Source organism: Bufo bufo, chromosome 10 (assembly GCF_905171765.1).
Source record: "Bufo bufo chromosome 10, aBufBuf1.1, whole genome shotgun sequence".
Lineage (NCBI taxonomy): Eukaryota > Metazoa > Chordata > Amphibia > Anura > Bufonidae > Bufo > Bufo bufo.
This window is the reverse complement of record NC_053398.1, coordinates 82757185-82780013: the sequence shown is the minus strand read 5'-3', so window position 1 is coordinate 82780013 and position 22829 is coordinate 82757185. Positions and strand designations below refer to the sequence as shown.

Genomic DNA, 22829 nt, shown 5'->3' with positions numbered 1-22829 from the left:
GTCAAGTTATTTGTAGTGACCGTCAAAGCAGACTTTTTGTTCTGGGTTGAAAAAGCATTCCCAAATTTGCCATTCTGAAAATAACTAGTTTGTGGTATTTCAGGCCTACTTGAAATCTATCCCAAAAAGAAAATCTTACATTGAAGTTATTGATAGTATCATTCAGAAAAACCTAAGACACACGCTAGCGTGCTGATAGAAGTGTCATTCTGTGATTAAACCTATAACTGTCACACAGCGCAAAAAAAAACAGGTCTCACATCTCTATTCAACCAAATCTGCACAGTTTTAGCTGGTCAAGTTATTTGTAGTGACCGTCAAAGCAGACTTTTTGTTCTGGGTTGAAAAAGCATTCCCAAATTTGCCATTCTGAAAATAACTAGTTTGTGGTATTTCAGGCCTACTTGAAATCTATCCCAAAAAGAAAATCTTACATTGAAGTTATTGATAGTATCATTCAGAAAAACCTAAGACACACGCTAGCGTGCTGATAGAAGTGTCATTCTGTGATTAAACCTATAACTGTCACACAGCGCAAAAAAAAACAGGTCTCACATCTCTATTCAACCAAATCTGCACAGTTTTAGCTGGTCAAGTTATTTGTAGTGACCGTCAAAGCAGACTTTTTGTTCTGGGTTGAAAAAGCATTCCCAAATTTGCCATTCTGAAAATAACTAGTTTGTGGTATTTCAGGCCTACTTGAAATCTATCCCAAAAAGAAAATCTTACATTGAAGTTATTGATAGTATCATTCAGAAAAACCTAAGACACACGCTAGCGTGCTGATAGAAGTGTCATTCTGTGATTAAACCTATAACTGTCACACAGCGCAAAAAAAATAACAGGTCTCACATCTCTATTCAACCAAATCTGCACAGTTTTAGCTGGTCAAGTTATTTGTAGTGACCGTAAAAGCAGACTTTTTGTTCTGGGTTGAAAAAGCATTCTCAAATTTGCCATTCTCAAAATTGTGGTGAACGGGAACAATGAGGAAAACATCTAATAAGGGACGCGGACGTGGACATGGTCGTGGTGGTGTTAGTGGACCCTCTGGTGCTGGGAGAGGACGTGGCCGTTCTGCCACAGCCACACGTCCTAGTGAAACAACTACCTCAGGTCCCAGTAGCCAGCAGAATTTACAGCGATATTTGGTGGGGCCCAATGCCGTTTTAAGGATGGTAAGGCCTGAGCAGGTACAGGCATTAGTCAATTGGGTGGCCGACAGTGGATCCAGCACGTTCACATTATCTCCCACCCAGTCTTCTGCAGAAAGCGCACAGATGGCGCATGAAAACCAAGCCCATCAGTCTGTCACATCACCCCCATGCATATCAGGGAAACTGTCTGAGCCTCAAGTTATGCAGCAGTCTCTTATGCTGTTTGAAGACTCTGCTGCCAGGGTTTCCCAAGGGCATCCACCTAGCCCTTCCCCAGGGGTGAAAGAGATAGAATGCACTAACGCACAACCACTTATTTTTCCTGATGATGAGGACATGGGAATACCACCTCAGCACGTCTCTGATGATGACGAAACACAGGTGCCAACTGCTGCGTCTTTCTGCAGTGTGCAGACTGAACAGGAGGTCAGAAAGACGCAGCAGTTGGCACCTGTGTTTCGTCATCATCAGAGACGTGCTGAGGTGGTATTCCCATGTCCTCATCATCAGGAAAAATAAGTGGTTGTGCGTTAGTGCATTCTATCTCTTTGATGAGGTCCTAGACCCCACATGGAATGAAGGTCGTGCCACTGACTTTCACAGTTCGGAGGAAGAGGCAGTGGTGAGACCGAGCCAACAGCGTAGCAAAAGAGGGAGCAGTGGGAAAAATCAGAACACCCGCCGCCAAGAGACTCCGCCTGCTACTGACCGCCGCCATCTGGGACCGAGCACCCCAAAGGCAGCTTCAAGGAGTTCCCTGGCATGGCACTTCTTCAAACAATGTGCTGACGACAAGACCCGAGTGGTTTGCACGCTGTGCCATCAGAGCCTGAAGCGAGGCATTAACGTTCTGAACCTTAGCACAACCTGCATGACCAGGCACCTGCATGCAAAGCATGAACTGCAGTGGAGTAAACACCTTAAAAACAAGGAAGTCACTCAGGCTCCCCCTGCTACATCTTCTGCTGTTGCGCTGTTTCGAGTACTCCACCAACATGGCCAGTGGCGATGACGCCGTTATCAGCGTTACAATACCACTTCTTTGTCTCCTTGAGAAAACACTTAGGGCGATGATGGAAGAGGAGGTGGCCCAGGAGGAAGAGGGGTCATTTTTAGCACTTTCAGGCCAGTCTCTTCAAAGTGACTCAGAGGGAGGTTTTTTGCAACACCAGAGGCCAGGTACAAATGTGGCCAGACAGGGCCCACTACTGGAGGACGAGGATGAGGAGGAGGTGGAGGAGGATGAAGCATGTTCACAGCGGGGTGGCACCCAAAGCAGCTCAGGCCCATCACTGGTGCGTGGCTGGGGGGAAACACAGGACGATGACGATACGCCTCCCACAGAGGACAGCTTGTCCTTACCTCTGGGCAGCCTGGCACACATGAGCGACTACATGCTGCAGTGCCTGCGCAACGACAGCAGAGTTGCCCACATTTTAACGTGTGCAGACTACTGGGTTGCCACCCTGCTGGTTCCCCGGTACAAAGACAATGTGCCCACCTTACTTCCTACACTAAAGCGTGATAGGAAGATGCGCGAGTACAAGCGCACGTTGGTAGACGCGCTACTGAGAGCATTCCCAAATGTCACAGGGGAACCAGTGGAAGCCCAAGGCGAAGGCAGAGGAGGAGCAAGAGGTCGCCAACGCAGCTGTGTCACGGCCAGCTCCTCTGAGGGCAGGGTTAGCATGGCAGAGATGTGGAAAAGTTTTGTCACCACGCCACAGCTAACTGCACCACCTCCTGATACGGAACGTGTTAGCAGGAGGCAACATTTCACTAACATGGTGGAACAGTACCTGTGCACACCCCTCCACGTACTGACTGATGGTTCGGCCCCATTCAACTTCTGGGTCTCCAAATTGTCCACGTGGCCAGAGCTAGCCTTTTATGCCTTGGAGGTGCTGGCCTGCCCGGCGGCCAGCGTGTTGTCTGAACGTGTATTCAGCACGGCAGGGGGCGTCATTACAGACAAACGCAGCCGCCTGTCTACAGCCAATGTGGACAAGCTGACATTCATAAAAATGAACCAGGCATGGATCCCACAGGACCTGTCCATCCCTTGTGCAGATTAGATATTAACTACCTCCCCTTAACAATATATTATTCTACTCCAGGGCACTTCCTCATTCAATACTATTTTTAATTTCATTTTACCATTATATTGTGGGGCAACCCAAAGTTGAATGAACCTCTCCTCTGTCTGGGTGTCGGGGCCTAAATGTGTGACAGTGGCCTGTTCCAGTGGTGGGTGACGTGAAGCCTGATTCTCTGCTATGACATTAAGACAGATTCTGTGCTGACATAAGGCCAGATTCTCTGTTACGGGACCTCTCTCCTCAGCCTGGGTGCCTGGGCCTAAATGTGTGACAGTGGCCTGTTTCAGTGGTGGGTGACGTGATGCCTGATTCTCTGCTATGACATGAAGACAGATTCTGTGCTGACATAAGGCCAGATTCTCTGTTACAGGACCTCTCTCCTCTGTCTGGGTGCCGGGGCCTAAATGTGTGACAGTGGCCTGTTCCAGTGGTGGGTGACGTGAAGCTTGATTCTCTGCTATGACATGAAGACAGATTCTGCGCTGACATAAGGCCAGATTCTCTGTTACGGGACCGCTCTCCTCTGTCTGGGTGCCGGGGCCTAAATGTGTGACAGAGGCCTGTTCCAGTGGTGGGTGACGTGAAGCCTGATTCTCTGCTATGACATGAATACAGATTCTGCGCTGACATAAGGCCAGATTCTCTGTTACGGGACCTCTCTCCTCTGCCTGGGTGCCGGGGCCTAAATGTGTGACAGAGGCCTGTTCCAGTGGTGGGTGACGTGAAGCCTGATTCTCTGCTATGACATGAATACAGATTCTGCGCTGACATAAGGCCAGATTCTCTGTTACGGGACCTCTCTCCTCTGCCTGGGTGCCTGGGCCTAAATGTGTGACAGTGGCCTGTTCCAGTGGTGGCTGACGTGAAGCCTGATTCTCTGCTATGACATGAAGACAGATTCTGCGCTGACATAAGGCCAGATTCTCTGTTACGGGACCGCTCTCCTCTGTCTGGGTGCCGGGGCCTAAATGTGTGACAGTGGCCTGTTCCAGTGGTGGGTGACGTGAAGCCTGATTCTCTGCTATGACATTAAGACAGATTCTGTGCTGACATAAGGCCAGATTCTCTGTTACGGGACCTCTCTCCTCTGCCTGGGTGCCTGGGCCTAAATGTGTGACAGTGGCCTGTTCCAGTGGTGGGTGACGTGATGCCTGATTCTCTGCTATGACATGAAGACAGATTCTGTGCTGACATAAGGCCAGATTCTCTGTTACGGGACCTCTCTCCTCTGCCTGGGTGCCTGGGCCTAAATGTGTGACAGTGGCCTGTTCCAGTGGTGGGTGACGTGATGCCTGATTCTCTGCTATGACATGAAGACAGATTCTGTGCTGACATAAGGCCAGATTCTCTGTTACAGGACCTCTCTCCTCTGTCTGGGTGCCGGGGCCTAAATGTGTGACAGTGGCCTGTTCCAGTGGTGGGTGACGTGAAGCCTGATTCTCTGCTATGACATGAAGACTGATTCTGCGCTGACATGAAGCCAGATTCTCTGCTATGGCATGAAGAGACTGATTCTCTGCTGACATGAAGCCAGATTCTTTGATATGGCAGGAAGAGACTGATTCTCTGCTGACGTGAAGCCAGATTCTCTGTCATGGGACCTCTGTCCAATTGATATTGGTTCATTTTTATTTTTTTTATTTGAATTTTAATTCATTTCCCTATCCATATTTGTTTGCAGGGGATTTACCTACATGTTGCTGCCTTTTGCAGCCCTCTAGCTCTTTCCTGGGCTGTTTTACAGCCTTTTTAGTGCCCAAAAGTTCGGGTCCCCATTGACTTCAATGGGGTTCGGGTTCGGGACGAAGTTCGGGTCGGGTTCGGATCCCGAACCCGAACATTTCCGGGAAGTTCGGCCGAACTTCTCGAACCCGAACATCCAGGTTTTCGCTCAACTCTATCTGTAACGCAATCAACAAAATGCAATGAACTTTGTCTGACGCAATTAACTAACACATTGGTATTGTCTGAGACGCAATCCACAAAATACAATTACCAAACGTAATGGGCTAACTTAATCACTCACAGACAGAAAACACACATTTTTCCCCAAAACACAGAAAACACCTCAAAACCCCACACATCCCCATAATGTATACATCCATGGATAGCTATGATCTGGGTGAACAACATATCCAAAAATCACCCAGATCCGAGCAGGGGTTCCCGAATTCCATGGAAGTCACATTTGGCCGGCCGCAAGCATGGCTTTCCTGCCCAAAACAGTTCCACAGATTTAAGCTGTGCGGCCGGTCTGTCTTCTCCTTCAGAGTTAGTATGGGCCATAATCCTGGGGCAGGAGGCTGGCAAACAGCCCACTCCAAAACACCGTGGCGAGGTTGGTTTTGCCACACATCTCCCCCTCCCAGGGAAGACTAACCAGATACCTGACCTCACGAAGGTCAGTACCTGAGTTAGTCTGGCAGTCCACCCACAACCCAATACTGGACCTGTTGAATTTTGGGGCCTGACTCTGTTCTGTATGTCCCCAGCTGTTGAGTGGGCATCTGCTACTCCTTGCTTCCTTGTTGTTCTCTAGCTTGGAGCTGTAGGTACTTGGTGGGCAGAGGCCGACTGCGCTCTGCCCAGATGCCAGCTCTTCCGCTGGGGTAGCCAGTGGGGAGTCAGCCTCTGGACAAGAGGATAGGGGAGGGCAGAGGCCGACTGCGCTCTGCCCAGATGCCAGCTCTTCCGCTGGGGTAGCCTGTGGGAAGTCCGTCTCTGGAGAAGAGGATAGGGGAGGGCAGAGGCCGACTGCGCTCTGCCCAGATGCCAGCTCTTCCGCTGGGGTAGCCTGTGGGAAGTCCGGCTCTGGAGAAGAGGATAGGGGAGGGCAGAGGTCGACTGCACTCTGCCCAGATGCCAGCTCTTCCACTGGGGTAACCTGTGGGAAGTCCGGCTCTGGAGAAGAGGATAGGGGAGAGCAGAGGCCGACTGCACTCTGCCCAGATGCCAGCTCTTCCGCTGGGGTAGCCTGTGGGAAGTCCGGCTCTGGAGAAGAGGATAGGGGAGGGCAGAGGCCGACTGCACTCTGCCCAGATGCCAGCTCTTCCGCTGGGGTAGCCTGTGGGAAGTCCGGCTCTGGAGAAGAGGATAGGGGAGGGCAGAGGCCGACTGCGCTCTGCCCAGATGCCAGCTCTTCCGCTGGGATGGGATCAGGGGATCCTGCCCCCAGGACCTTGTTGCGGATCAGCTGTGGAGAGGAGGGATCGTTTACCTCCTCCTCCTGGCATTCCTGCAGGGTTGGTGGGGGATCCGTACCGGCTGTCCAGCATCCCGGTAGGCCTGGTGCAGAGACTGCGGTCCCATCTGCACCATCAGAGTTAGGGATGCTGTCCCCCTGTGGTTGGGGAGAGAGACCGGTTGTCTCCTCTCCCTTCAAAGTACACTGCCGCTGGGGAGTGAGACCGACTGTCTCCACTACCTGTGATGCTGGTTGTTGCAGGGGTGAGGGACCGAACATCTCCTCCCCCTGGACTCCCAGTGGCAGTTGGGGATCTGGTCCGCCTCCCCAGCCACCCTGTTGGGCAGGTGGAGTGACTACGGTCCCATCTCCACCTGCCGACTGGAGTTCCTCCCAGTACCAGTCTATGAAGTCCCCTACCTCCACAGTTGGTGAGGAAGTAGGGGATACCTCAGCTGTGACTTGCCAGGGGTAGGGCTGCAGGTCTGGGCCTGGTATCCAACTGTCTTGTATCTTGCGCTGGGCTTGAATGGAGCGAAACAACTGTTGATAATCTTGCTCCAGATCCCACTCCCTTTGGACCAGAAAGGTCAGATCTGCCCTCACCCCACTAGTTGTAGGCCAATTGTGCAAGTCCCCCCTGTAGTCAGTAATGTCCCAAAATCTAGATTCTTCTGTGCTCCCAAAGTCAATGTCTTCAAAAGGCTCCCACAATAACCCAGGGCAATTATATTTCTCACCTTCGGGCTTGGCGTACTCCTCCATCCATGGAGACTGTCGTACTGTGTCCCACCATAGTGCTTGGTAAGCGTCATCCAGCCAGGTTTCCTGCCATACCAGTGTCTCAAGCTCTGACACCCACTCCGTCAATGGTTGCTCTCCCAGTAGAGGTAGTCGCAGCGCCAATCGCATTTGTAATCTCTTCTCCTCACTGGGAAGACTCTCACCCCTCCGACGCTGCACGTCCTCCAGGGCCTGGTGCCATACGCCTTTCCGCTCGGCATCCCTGCAATCCGGGTGATCTTCCTCATGGAATGCTGTGCAGGAATCAACGGCATCCATATTGCTGTAGCCAGGGGCGCTGTACGGATACTAGCGTTGCCCTCAATATACTCCATGAACGGTGTCTCCGAGCTGCTTCTCCTCACACTAGGACGCCATCCCACTGCTTGCCACCAATGTAACGAAACGCCTAGCACCCCGACCGGGTACCTCCGTCGATAGATGCTTCTAGTGCTTCCAGAGGACTCCAAGCACTCCACTTGACACCATCAGCACTGCAAACCCCACGAACCGCCGAAGCTTGGTGGAGGTCTCGCCGTCTCCTACCCACCCTGGACCTACGACAAGGCTCCAGGCTCCAGTGGGTGAACCTCTCCTAAATGCAGAGAGCAGGAAACATGAACAAGCTCTTACAAGAGCTTATACTCAGGGGAGTATTGTGATATAGCAATCCCCAAGAGTGTAGTTATCCCATTCCCCAAACATGAGCCAAAACTTCATGAAGGTATAAAAACAGGAACTCTCTTTATTTGAACACACAAGCATTGATTTATACACATCTTCCAACAAGGTTACCACCCACAGGGTTTTGTAAAAACAGCCAATCACATGCATTTCCAGTATTCAAACCTTCCCAGCAATTGTACACAAAATCCCCTTCCCTCTGTCTGTAACGCAATCAACAAAATACAATGAGCATTGTCTGACGCAATTAACTAACACACTGGTATTGTCTGAGACGCAATCCACAAAATACAATTACCAAACGTAATGGGCTAACTTAATCACTCACAGACAGAAAACACACATTTTTCCCCAAAACACAGAAAACACCTCAAAACCCCACACATCCCCATAATGTATACATCCATGGATAGCTATGATCTGGGTGAACAGCATATCCAAAAATCACCCAGATCCGAGCAGGGGTTCCCGAATTCCATGGAAGTCACATTTGGCCGGCCGCAAGCATGGCTTTCCTGCCCAAAACAGTTCCACAGATTTAAGCTGTGCGGCCGGTCTGTCTTCTCTTTCAAAGTTAGTATGGGCCATAATCCTGGGGCAGGAGGCTGGCAAACAACCCCCTCCAAAACACCGTGGCGAGGTTGGTTTCGCCACAAAACCCCCCATGGCTTACAGCTACTGTAAAAAGAGCAATAAAAGACCAAAAGAGGGCATTTAAAAAATACAAATCTGAGGGGTCAGCTGTAGCGTTTGAAGATTGCAAAGGGCTTTATAAAATCTGCAAAAAGGAGATAAAATTAGCAAAGATACAAAACGAACAGTAGGTAGCAAAAGAAAGCAAAACAAATCCCAAAAAGTTTTTTAAATATATAAATGCTAAAAAACCTAGGTCTGAAATGGTAGGTCCCCTAAATAATGGTAATGGGGGGCGGGTAAGTCACTGAAAGTAAGGAAAAGGCAGAGTTCCTAAATAGTTTTTTTAGCTCTGTATATACAAAAAAAGAGAAAGGAGCTGATATCTGTGGTGCCGGGGTTGTTAGTACATCCAGTGATATACTCAATTGGCTAACTGTAGTTTTGGTCCAAGAGAAGTTAAATAGGGTAAATGTGAACAAAACTCCGGGTCCAGATGGATTACACCCCAGTGCTTAAAGAGCTCTGTTCAGTCATTGCTGTGATTGGCGCAAGGCAAACGTGGTGCCCATATTCAAAAAAGGATCAAGGTCCTCCACAGGCAATTATAGACCAGTTAGTTTAACTTCTGTTTGAAGGAATCTTAAGGGACTATATACAGGAGTATGTGACTATAAATAATATTATAAGTGATAACCAGCATGGGTTTACCAAGGACAGAAGTTGTCAGACTAACCTGATTTGTTTTTATGAGGAGGTGAGTAGTAACCTGGACAGAGGGGCGGCTGTGGATGTAGTGTTTCAGGATTTTGCAAAGGCTTTTGATACTGTCCCTCATAGACGCTTAATAAGTAAAGTAAGGTCTATTGGCTTGGAAAGTATACTGTAGTTTGTAATTGGATTTAAAACTGGCTGAAGGACCGTGTCCAGAGAGTTGTGGTCAATGATTCCTATTCAGAATGGTCCCAGGTTATAAGTGGTGTACCCCAAGGTTCAGTGCTGGGCCCCTTATTATTTAATTTATTTATTAATGATATTGAGGACAGGATTAATAGCACCATATCTATTTTTGCAGATGACACTAAGCTGTGTAGTACTGTACGGTCTATGGAAGATGTCCACAAACTACAAGCTGACTTGAACACTTTGAGTGATTGGGCATCAACTTGGCAAATGAGGTTTAATGTGGACAAATGTAAAGTTATGCATTTTGGTAGTAATAATCTCTGTGCTTTATATGTCCTAGGGCAGTGTTTCCCAACCAGTGTGTCTCCAGCTGTTGCAAAACTACAACTCTCAGCATGCCCGCACAGCCAAAGGCTGTCCGGGCATGCTGGGAGTTGTAGTTTTGCAACAGCTGGAGGCACACGGGTTGGGAAACACTGTCCTAGGGGATGTAGCACTGGGAGAGTCACTTATAGAGAAGGATTTGGGTGTCCTTGTGGATGGTAGATAAAATTATAGTATACAATGTCAATCAGCTGCTTCTAAGGCCACCAGGATATTGTCATGCATTAAACGAGGCAGGGACTCGCGGGGCAGGGATGTAATACTACCACTTTACAAAGCGTTGGTGTGGCCTCATCTGGAATACGCAGTCCAGTTCTGGGCACCAGTACATAGAAAGGATGCTCTGCAGCTGGAACAAGTACAGAGGAGAGCGACTGAAAATGATAAGTCTCCAGAAGCGTCAAAGCTTCTTTACTGTGAGAACTGTAAATCTGTGGAATAGACTTCCTCAGGACGTGGTCACAGCAGGAATAGTGGACAGTTTCAAAAAGGGTTTAGACGAATTCTTAAAAGTAAAAAATATAAATGCTTATGAAAACGTGTAGAAATCTAAATCTCACTTCCTTCTGGGATTCGCTTCCCCACCTATCCCTTGGTTGAAACTGGATGTTTGTCTTTTTTCAACCGTATTAACTATGTAACTATGTAACCTCTCCTGCTGCCACTCTCCCTGTCCTGGTTGTCTTCTCTTCTCAGGGCCCGCACTGCAGTCACCTGACCTCCTGCAGCGTCAGGTCAGAGTGCGCTCTGTAAGTCCTGACGCTGCAGGCAGCCAGGACACAGCAGTGCAGGCCCTGAGAAGAGCGAGCAGGAGGAGGGGAAAGTACTGGACAGCGCTCACAGCCCTTCTCTCCCCCTCCTCCTGCAGACTAGTGAGCGCTTCCATTATGGAATCACTCACTAGTATTCCCTTTATAAGATGCACTGCACAGTACCGCTGCGACCCCTATAGTTACGCCAGTGTCAATGGGACAATGTAGAAGATAGTGAGATACCATCTAACATTAAATTAGTCATATGAGTCCCAGGTCCAGTACATTGGTCAATGAGGACACTTTAGGAAATATTAGACAGCATCTACCATTACATTAGTCATGAGAACAATGAATTCCAATGCGTTTTCCCCCAGACTATCAATCTTCTGGGGCTCATCAGGGACTCATCAATACACAAACAAATAGAAGAAACTAGAGTCACTAGTGGGCTACATGTGCCCCTTCCCTATCTCTCAATGTGTATAGTCAGACTACTACCAATATGGCCGCTATAGGAAGTTAAATGGAAGTCTACAGTGCACACAGATAAATGTAGTCACTCCCGCATAATAGAATATCAGGTGACAGAGGATATCAATCCAGTTATTACCAAAACCGTGTATAGCAGGTTAATATAACAATATACTAGCACTTATCTCAGGCCAGGGTAGAAGGTAGGTAGAAATCTCTGCAGGTGTAGCCTCATTGGTAGTAGCATTGATGGAGGGTTAGTGGTAAGCCACCTTGGAGGCTGGCTGGATGAATACATTATACACAGCCTGGTCCATGCAGCGGTGTGACTTGATTGATAAATATATACTGCTGGGAAAGCATCACAGGTGATCCCAGCTACAGATGAATCCCACACGCCATGTTTGCTCACAGAGAAGAGAAGATTGACAGTCTGGGGGCAAATACGCTGGACTTAATGGTTCTCATGACTGATGTAATCTAACTTGCTGTCTAAGATCTCCTAGTGACCAATGTACTGGACCTCATATGCCTAATTTAATGTTAGACGGTATCTCAGTATCTCCTACAGTGTCCCATTACCTAAGCTGTACTGTATTAACAGTGACTGCCTGAACTACTGTATATCAGCATTACAGTCTGATTTTTTTTCTACCATTCCCTGCACTTGTAGGCAACCCCATGTCTTCTTCCTGGAAACCCAAGTAAGATCAGGGTAATACAGGGAGAACAAAGAAGACAGTAGGATACCCTTGTCAGTGTTTCAGGTACGCCCGTAGGCAGTGAGAGAGTTGAGATAATGTAGGGTGTTTTACTAGGGTTGTTTTCATTTTGGGAGTTTTATAACGATAGTTAAAGGTTACATTTTATGGGGTTATTCAGTTTTTGCTGTGATGATATTTATATAACATCTTATTTGACATCCCAACTTCGCTGACAAGTGACTGGTCAGATCTGTGATTTCTTACTGTCTGCTGGTAAAAGGTAGTGCATATCATTTATAGATGGATTTACATTTTTTTATTTTTTACGGATTACAGTATATTGTCAAGCAATTATTTATTTTAACTTTCTGTCACTGTTTAACTCTAGAGCAATGTTTCAAGGGTTGGCAAGTAATGGGAACTTATGTGATCTTCACATGGACCTTAGCAACTGTGAGGTATGTTTAGTATTATTTAGTATCATTCCTAAATATATTATAACTATAACTACAGTATTTAGTCCTCATGTACGTAGCAGTGTGGGGTTTTTTCTAACAATTTATAGCTTCCATGTGTATTTAATTTCTTTCTCCCATCAATCGAAAAAACTATTTTTATTTTCAAAAATAGTAGCTGCGCTGAGATTCTTGGACTCGCCACATGGATTTGTGAAAAAAAATGGATGTGTATAGCTCAGGGATCAGCAATCTTTGGCACTCCAGCTGTTGTGAAACTATAACTCCCAGCATGCTCCTTTCACTTCTGTGGGAGTTCAGAGAACAGCCAAGCAATTGTGCATGGTGGAGTGTCTGAGGTTGCTGATCCCTGTATAGCTCCATTGGTCTGCATGCTCCGTTTTAAAAATGGATAGCACAGTGGGTGCACAAAACCAGATAATTAATTTAAACATTTGAAGATTAATATATTTAATATTATATAGTTGTGTCTTTTAAATAAATGGGATCATTTTTATTTTAGCTCTTTTAAATTGACATGTTTTGCTTAGTTCATCTTTGCACATAATTGTACGAAGTAAGAAAAAATAAGATAGTGAAAGTCTGTGATTTTTTTATATATAAAAAATTGCCAATGATGACCAATTACCATTCTTACCATTTCATTAGTTGGACAAAGGTATTGATTTCTAAGATTCCACATTTTCACGAGAACATTTTAATGCCCAGATAAGGCCTTATTTACAGTTATGTTTTTGGTAAAAATAAACTATTCCCAGAGGGGAACAGAGGAAGTCTAAAACCTAACATTTAATAAGTGTCAATAAAAAAGCTGCGTTACACACAAGGACATATACATGCAACAAGGACTGACAGACAACGACCTGGCTGGGGCCAAGGCCAAAACAAAATTAGGATGATACCTAATTTGCATCAAAACAAGAAAAGGAATGGTCTCACCAATCAGTAGATGCAGATGGGATGGATGCTCCAGGAAAGTTTACCGGTTAGGTAACCAGCTGTCTAGATCCACTGGATATGGTGGGCAGAAGTACCATCCAACAAAAAGATGCCGAACTGCAGTGTAGGTAGATGTCAGTAGCCGCTCACCCTAAATAACCCTCTCCAGGGATGGGGTCTAGCAAGTACTACCTACCTACACAGAGCACTCGCCCCGAAAGGGACGACCCCGTCCGGATACCTGTCCCTATACGCAGGCAGAATCCCTAATATGCCCTCACACAAATGAGCTCCCGATGTGCCAACATGAACTCATCAGGGGAGTATTGTAAAAAAGGATACAGCAAAATTGGGGCAAAGCAAGTTGAAGTTTAGATGGTAGGTATATAATCCAAAGAAACAGAGATCCAGCTTCCAGTACAAAAAAGTGGCAGCTTTTATTGGAAATAGTGCATTAAAAACCAAACAGGGTATTCATGTCTATGCGTTTCGGATCATGTAGTGCTGATTCTTACTCATGACAGAGAAGAAGTACACTGGCATGGATTTATATTTATATTAAACCAAGCCACACCTTCATGCAAATGAAATACACAATGTTTCAGTGTTTGAATGAAACCACAGGCAAACAAATCTAAAACCATTGTAGTGCATAGAGTCAGTAGTGTAAAATCAAATCATGCCTACGATTGAGACCTTTAGGGATACGTGAATCCATACAAAAAATCCAGAAGGGTTCCCTGTTTAGCAATTTCCTTCTGTGATCACCTACCCTTGCTGGAGGGTTAACTCTCTCCAGACCCTGAATGTGCATGCCTGTGATATCGCCTCCATGAACAGACACATAATGTAAACTGACCCCAGACACGTTCCTCACCTTGGAATGTGGAATGTCAGAAATGTGCCTGCAGATCCTGGTTTTTAGGCTGTTTGTGGTACAACCTACGTGTTGGAGGTGACACAAAGAGCATGTAATACAATAAAATACTAAACTAGTGTTGCAGTTAATGTATTGTTTTAACTGAAACACATTTTGGTTGGCAACAGAAGCAATGTGACACCCTGTGCTGATTGTTTTGCAGCAAGTACAAACATGATGACCACATTTAAAGGTGCCGTTATGTTTCAACCAAGTGGGTTGATCCCATTACACATCAGAAAAAAGGGAAGGACTCACTTTTGTGCCAATGTAGGTGCCCGACGGGCTACACATTTTATGCCAGCACAAGCAATACCAGCCCACTGCTCATCACAGCTGAGGACAGGTAAATGCTTTCTAATTATTTCACAGATGCGTAATTATTCCTGGCTGTAGCTAGTGGAGAAAACCCAAACTGATGAATCAGTATTTTTCTGGGACTTATTCTCAGGGAAGACTAAGTCGGGCCGGGATTTACTGAGGGCAAATTCTCTGGCTGACTTTGAACCATGGCCGGAGAATTTGCGCTCAGATAGGCAGCTGGCAATTAAATCCATCTCCCTGCGACATGATGTATCGTCGGAACAATTACGTCTCGCTCGGATAAATTCACCTTTAGGTATGTTCTGAATGACATGGCGAGGATGGCAGGATGTCGCAAAGAGTGGGGTATTGCCTGCCGTATCCTTCCGAAAAGTGTGGTTGACCACAATAGATCTCTCTGAAGATCCAGTTAGTTTCAGATCATTGAAGGGAATGGTGGAAGCATCGCTATTCAAAGTAAACTTCAAATTGCATGTATTGTTATTGAGGTAACCACCGAGGAGCGGCACGGCAGTCAGATCGCCCGACCATACAAACAGCAGGTTGTCGATATAACGACCATACCACTCCAAGGAGGCCTCAAAAGGATTACTGGATGAAAATAAATAGCGATGCTCCCACCAGGCCATATAGATGTTGGCCATAGAAGGCAAAAATTTTGCCCCCATCGAAACACCGGTAAGTTGCAAAAAATAGCGATGGTTAAACATAAATACATTGTGTTGCAACAGAAAAAGAACAACCGAGCAAATATAATCCTGAAAACTAGGGGAAAACTCTGAATAAATATTAAGAAACCATCTGAGTAGGGTTGAGCGAACCCGAACTGTAAAGTTCGGGTTCGTACCGAAGTTTAGGATTTTTGGACCCCGGACCCGGATCCGAAGATTTTCGTAAAAGTTCAGAGTCGGGTTCGGTGTTCGGCGCTTTCTTGGCGCTTTTTAAAAGGCTGCAGAGCAGCCAATCAACAAGCGGTTAACTGTCTGACCTTAGAAGCCATCACAGCCATGCCTACTAATGGCATGGCTGTGATTGGCCAGTGCAGCATGTGACCCAGGCTCTATATAAGCTTGAGTCACATAGCGCTGCACGTCACTCTGCTGTTACAAGTGTAGGGAGAGGATGCTGCTGGACTTGTGATTTCAGGGAGAGAATAGGAGAGAATCTAACTCAGTGATCCACAGAGAAATAGTTGTGTGGGTGCAGGGCACAATCATTTTACCCTGCCCTGAGGCCATTGACCAAAAAAAACCATAACTTTTATAATTCTGTTAGTCAGGTGGGCAGCGGCGGCGGCTATTTTATGCAAGCTCAGTGCACCAGCACTGCATCTGAGCTTTTGGGACATTGCAAATCACAATTTTTTTGGGCAAACTACAACATCTGGATTAGACAGTGTGCAATTTAAGGTAGAAATACATCCATCATTTTCTGGGGTTTTAAAAACACACTTTTTTGCAAAAAAAACTGTATTTTTCTGATCTGCAAGTGTTAAATTCAAGTTTAATATATACAGCTTTCATATTCTGTTCCCAAAAACCCCCCACTTTTTTGGCAATCTACAACATCTTGATTAGTCAGTGTGCAATTTAAGCTAGAAATACACCCATCATTTTCTGGGGTTTTAAAAACACACTTTTTTGATGAAAAAAGCCTATTTTCAGGCCTTGCAGCATCAGCACGTGTGAAATTACAGGCTTATATACTGCTGTCAAATTCAGTTGTTAAACAAACACTCGTTTGAGCACAACATTTTTTAATTGGGGCCTTTGATGCAGATGTCATTGTGAGATACACCCTTAATACATTAGGGTTACATTCATAGATTTTAAATACCGCCATTTGGTGAACCAATATTGAATTCAGGCCTACACTGGTTCAGGCCGTGTGAGATACACCCTCTACATACAGGGGTTTGATTTAGCGATTTGAAATATAGCCATTTTAAATACAGCCATTTTGGGCAAAGAAATATTAAATTCAGGCCTACACCTGTACAGGCCCTGTGAGATACTCCCTCTACATACAGGGGTTTGATTCAGGGATTTAAAATACAGCCATTTGAAATACAGCAATTTGAAATACAGCCATTTTGTGCAAAGAAATAATTACTTCAGGCCTACACTGGTTCAGGCCCCGTGAGATACTCCCTCTACATACAGGGGTTTGATTCAGGGATTTGAAATACAGCCATTTGAAATACAGCCATTTTGGGCAAAGAAATATTTACTTCAGGCCTACACTGGTTCAGACCCTGTGAGATACTCTCTCTACATACAGGGGTTTGATTCAGGGATTTGAAATACAGCCATTTTGGGCAAATAAATATTTAATTCAGACTGGTTCAGACCATGTGAGATACACCCTTTACATACTGTCGTTCTATTCTACTATTAATTAAACACCCATTTAGGGCAACATCCTAAATTTGAAAAATATGAGGAGAGCATCAAATAAGGGACGTGGCCCCAGTCGTGGTGCTGCTGGTGGAGCTCCTGTTGCAGGGAGAGGACGTGGTCGATCTGTTCCAGCTACACGCACAACTGAAACCCCTTCCTCAGGGGCGAGTAGGCGACAAAACCTGCAGCGGTAATTGGTCGGGCCTAATGTTGCTCTTTGAATGGTGAGGCCTGAACAAGTACAGGCGATAGTAGATTGGGTTACTGACAGTGTATCCAGTTCCTTCACATTGTCTCCCACCCAGTCTCCTGCTGAAAGACCACAGTTGGCACCTGCAGCCGATGTCCATCAGTCTTTCAAATCAGCCAAGCAGTCTGAGCACCAAGTCATGCAGCAGTCTCTTCTGCTTTTTGATGACTCTGTTAGCAGGGATTCCCAGGGCCATCCACCTAGCCCTGCCCCAGAAGTGAAAGAGATTGAGTGCACCGATTCCCAACCACTTATCTTTCAAGATTAGTACATGGGAGGACCATCACAGCACATTTTGGATGATTAAGAAACACAGGTGCCAACTGCTGGGACTTTCGAAAGTGTGCAGACCGACAAGGAAGGTAGGGGTGAAGAGTGGGTGGAAGATGATGTGGAGGACAATGAAGTCCTCGACCCAACATGGAATCAAGGTCATGCGAGTGACCTATGTAGTTCGGAGGAAGAGGCGGTGGTCGAACAGAGCCACCAGCACAGCAGAAGAGGGAGCAGGGTGCAAAAGCGGAGCGGCCGTCCTCTAGACAGTACGCCTCCTACTATCCACAGCAGCAAGGAAACTAGCACACCAAAGCCAGCTCCAAGGACTTCCCTGGCGTGGCAGTTCTTCAGACAATGTGCTGACGACAAGACATGAGTGGTTTGCACGCTGTGCAATCAGAGCCTGAAGCGAGGCATAAACGTTCTCAACCTGAGCACAACCTGCATGACCACGCATTTAAGTGCAAAGCACGAGCTGCAGTGGAGTAGACACCTAAAAAACCAAGAATGGTCTCTGGCTCCTCCTGCTTCCTCTTCTGCTGCAGTCGCGTCCTCTTCATCCACCTCTGGAGTGACAGTGCCACCTGCCACCCTGCAAACAGAGGATCTGCCAGCAACACCAACACCTGGGTCACCAAGCATCTCCACAATGTTCCACGGAAGCGTTCAGCTCTCCATATCCCAAACGCTGGAGAGGAAGAGGAAGTACCCCCCTACCCACCTGCGAACCCTAGCCCTGAATGCCAGCATTTCTAAATTACTGGCCTTTGAAATGCTGTCATTCCGTCTGGTGGAGACGATAGTTTTAAAGGCCTTATGGCGGTGGCTGTCCCACAGTACGTCGTGCCCAGCCACCACTACTTTTCAAGGCGAGCCATCCCTTCCCTTCACAACCAAGTAGGGGACAAAATCAGGTGTGCACTGCGCAATGCCATCTGTGGCAAGGTGCACCTGACTACGGGTACGTGGACCAGTAAGCATGGTCAGGGCCGTTATATCTCCATAACAGCACACTGGGTAAATACAGTGGCGGCTGGGCCTGAGGCAGATAGCAGTTTGGCGCATGTTCTTCCACCACCGAGGATTGCAGGGCGCTTCTGTTTGCCTCCTGTTGCTTCCTCCTTCTACTCTGCTTCCTCATCCTCTACCAGCTCCTCATCCGGTCAGCGTAACACCTTCACCACCAACTTCAGCACAGCCAGGGGTAAACGACAGCAGGCAGTTTTAAAACGTATCTGTTTGGGGGACAAACCCCACACCGCACAGGAGTTGTGGACGGGCCTTGAACAACAGACTGATGAGTGGTTTGTGCAGGTCAGCTTCAAGCCCGGCCTGGTGGTGTGCGATAATGGGTGAAATCTCGTAGCAGCTCTGGGACTAGCCGGTTTGACGCACATCCCTTGCCTGGCGCATGTGCTGAATTTAGTGGTGCAGAGATTCCTTAAAAATTACCCCGATGTGTCAGAGCTGCTGCATAAAGTGCGGGACGTCTGTGCGCGCTTTCGGCGTTCTCACCCTGCTTCTGCTCGCCTGTCAGCTCTGCAGCGTAACTTCGGCCTTCCCGCTCACCGCCTCATATCCGACGTGCCCACAAGGTGAAACTGCACCTTGCACATGCTGGCCAGACTGTGCGAGCAGCAGCAGGCGATAGTGGAGTTTCAGCTGCAGCACGCACGGGTGAGTCGCTCGGCGGAAGAGCACCACTTCACCACCAATGACTGGGTCTCCATGCGAGACCTGTGTTCCTTGTTGCGCTGTTTCATGTACTCCACCAACATGGCCAGTGCCGATAATGCCGTTCTCAGCGATACTATCCCATTTCTATGCCTCCTTGAAAAAACGCTCCTGGCGATGATGGAAGAGGATGTGGCACAGAAGGAGGAGGAGGAAGAGGGATCATTTCGTAGGGTTTCCGGCCAGTCATTCCCAAGTGGCTCCGAGGGTGGGTTCCTGCCCCAACAAACCCAAGGTACACAATTGTCCAGCCAGGCCACAGTTCTGGAGGATGACGAGGTGGAGGATGAGGAGATGGAGGAGGAGGAACCATGTTCACAGCAGGGTGGCACCCAGACCAGCTCATGGCCATCACTGGTGCGTGGATGGGGGGATACAGAGGACACAGACAATACACCTCCCACAGAGGACAGCTTTTCGTTGCCTCTGGGCAGCCTGGCACACATGAGAGATTACATGCTGCAGTGTCTACGTAACGACCGCCGAGTTGCCCACATTCTAACTTGTGCTGATTACTGGGTGGCCACGCTGCTGGATCCCCGTTACAAGGACAACGTACCGTCCTTAATTCCGTCACTGGAGCGTGATCGTAAGATGCGCGAGTACAAGCGCACGCTGGTAGACGCGCTGCTGGTGGCATTCCCACCTGACAGCGGGGGCACAGTGGAAGCACAAGGCCGAGGAAGAGGTCGCCAACGCAGCTGGGGCACCGCCAGCACCTCAGAAGGCAGGGTTAGCATGGCCGAAATGTGGAAAAGCTTTGTCAGCATGCCACAACAACCAGCACCACCAGCTGATATGGAACGTCTTAGCAGGAGGCAGCATTTCACCAACATGGTGGAGCAGTATGTGTGCACACGCCTACACGTACTGAATGATGGGTCTGCCCCCTTCAACTTCTGGGTCTCCAAATTGGGCACATGGCCTGAGCTTGCCCTTTACGCCTTGGAGGTGCTGGCCTGCCCTGCAGCAAGTGTATTATTTTAACGTTTGTTTAGCACGGCAGGGGGCGTCATCACAGACAAGTGCAGCCACCTGTCCACAGCCAATGTGGACAGGCTCACGTTCATTAAAATGAACCAGGCACGGATCCCTCAGGACTTGTCCGTACCTTGTGCAGAATAGACATGTATACCGGCACTAACCAGCCATTGTTATACTGCAGCGCAATTGCTCATGTTTGTATTTTGGATATTTCACACTCTTTTGGAGTGTACCTTAATTTTACTAAATTAAATTAAAACCAAAAACCTGTGTTGGCTATCTCGTCCTCCTCCACCGCCGCTTCCACCTACTCCGCTACGTCCACCGCCTCCTCAGACTCCTACTCCATATGGAACTCCACCTCATAAATCAAATATTATTTTTTTTGCGTGTTTTATTTTATATCATTTCACTACTTTGTCATTTACATTTTTTGGTGAAATTAACCAATTTGTGGGTGTATAGTACCACTGCTATACCTAGTAGGCCGGTTAAAAAAATGTTTCAAAATTGTCATTAACATTTTCTGGTGAAATTAATCAATTTTTGGGTGTATAGTACCCCTGCTATATCTGGTAGGCCGGTAAAAATAAAAATGTCATTAACATTTTCGGGTGAAATTCACTAATTTTTGGGTGTATAGTACCACTGCTATACCTACTAGGCCGGTTAACAAAAAAAAAATAATTGTCAGTTACATTTTCTGGTGAAATTCAGCAATTTTTTGTTGAGAAGTACCACTGCTATACCAAGTAGACCGGTAAAAAAATAAATAAATTGGCAGTTACATTTTCTGGTGAAATTTCCTGTACCCCATCGTATGCTAACCTGTTCCTGGGCTGGTGGGAAAAGACCCAGGTCTTTACGGAGGAACGTTCCAGCACCATGGAGCCTGTGGGGCTGTGAGCGCAATATAATGACCACATCTTCATCACTTGGAACAGTAGCATTGCTTCCTTCAACTCCCTGGTTGAAGGGCTCAATGACAATCACATTGGGTTACGCTTCACATCTGAGATTAATGAGGTGACTTTGCCGTTCCTTGATGTACTGATTACCAAAACCAAGAGAGGTGAACTAGACACATCAGTATACAGGAAACCAACCTCCACCAATACTCTGCTCAGGTGGGAGAGTAGCCACACCTTCCCCTGAAAATGGGAATTCCTAAGGGGCAATACCTTAGACGCAAGAGAAATTGTTCCACAAAAAACGGGAATTTATTAAACAAGCAGATGATCTACGCATTAGGTTTCGCAAGCGAGGGTACCCGGATAAAGTCTTAAGAGAGGCGTTTAGACTAGCATTGCAGGAAGATAGGTTTAATCTCCTTGACCTTAAATCGCCCACTGTACAGACCCCTAAGCTAATTCACCTAATTACAACTTATGATAGAGCAGCCATTGAGATTTGTGAAATTGTACATTAAAATTGGGGTATTCTCAAAATGGATCCAGACTTGTGGGAGGTCGTGGGGGATTACGCACACCTCACCTATCGCCGAGGGCGTAACCTTCATGACAAGCTCGTAGCCAGTGAATTTATACCCCTTTCCGCTGCTGGGTGCATGTGGCTACAGATAAACACTAAGGGCTGCTACAGATGTAGTGGCTGTATTGCCTGTAGCCACTTGCAGACTGGTAAAATCTTCCGGAGTAATATCACAGGGAAGGAGTACACCATTCATCTTTACATCAACTGCAGAACTCGCGGGGTCATTTACCGCCTAACCTGCCTAACCGCCTAAGGAGTATGTGGATAAAACCATCCCCGAGTTCCCCAGGAGAATTGGTGAACACCTTAATGATATATCTAAAGCCAAAGATACACCAGTCGCCAACCATATTTTCAGTCATCACAATGGTAAAGCTCGGGTGCACTTTATGGGAATTGACAGAGTTCCCCTCCCCAGGCGGGGAGGTAATTGGGACCGTGACATCCTCCAGCGTGAGACTTGCTGGATTTACTATTTCAAAACTATGGCTCCACTCTGTCTAAATGAGCAGCTCGATTTTGGCTGCTTCATTTGACCTATGTACCATACTGTCTGTGTGTCTTTATCTGTGTTTGTCTATAACTGTTAACACCTATCTTTATGCTTTTGTAGATAGGTGCAGTGCCTTAATCTATACATTCCATAGTACACATTGACCTTATATTAGGAACTTACTTTGTGATTAAGCTAATGCCAAATAAACGCAGTTTACAGTGATATCATAGGGCACACTCGAACTTGTGCCTGTGCAGCAGCCAGGGAGCTCGTGCTCCGTCCTGAGCACCCTGGTTGCTAGGCATCCAGACCGCCTCCCTATGCTCACCTATCCCACCCCCTTGGTGTGCCACGCGTGCGGTGAAACACGTCGTTGCTTTGCGCTGCGTTCCAAGCGAAGCGCGTTACACATCACATGACCCGATCACATGGTCGGGAGGGCAGATCAGGGAATAAGGCGCGCTGACCACAGCCTTTTAAAGTGCGCAACCAGGCATTTACTGTTGTTGATAGCCAGACTCGTATCCCCCACCTTAGGGCAACAATTTTTTCAGGGCCATAACTTAACCCTAGCCTGCTCACCCACTGGTGCGTTTAGGTGTAGGCCGCCAGGTCAGCCCTCAGGTTAGGCTGGTCTAGGACACCATTACAGACTGAGCCTTAGGGAAGGATATATGGGAAAAACTCCTTTTTGATTTGATGCCCGTTGGCCCTATTGCCAACCTGTTTGCCTTAGGACCATTATATACGTAGCATCTAAATTTCAACTTGCCTTGCC

The 22829-nt window shown here is 47.2% G+C and overlaps 1 protein-coding gene across 2 annotated transcripts in view; it reads left to right on the top strand.

The window, feature by feature from the left end:
* Positions 1-22829, top strand: part of LOC120980842 (capping protein, Arp2/3 and myosin-I linker protein 3-like) — a 1329972-nt gene that overhangs the window by 808671 nt on the left and 498472 nt on the right. For both annotated transcript variants that reach the window (XM_040410169.1, XM_040410170.1), the window contains one exon: positions 12149-12218. In XM_040410169.1, coding sequence (XP_040266103.1) covers positions 12149-12218 — 70 coding nt within the window. The remainder of the gene's footprint in view (positions 1-12148; positions 12219-22829) is intronic.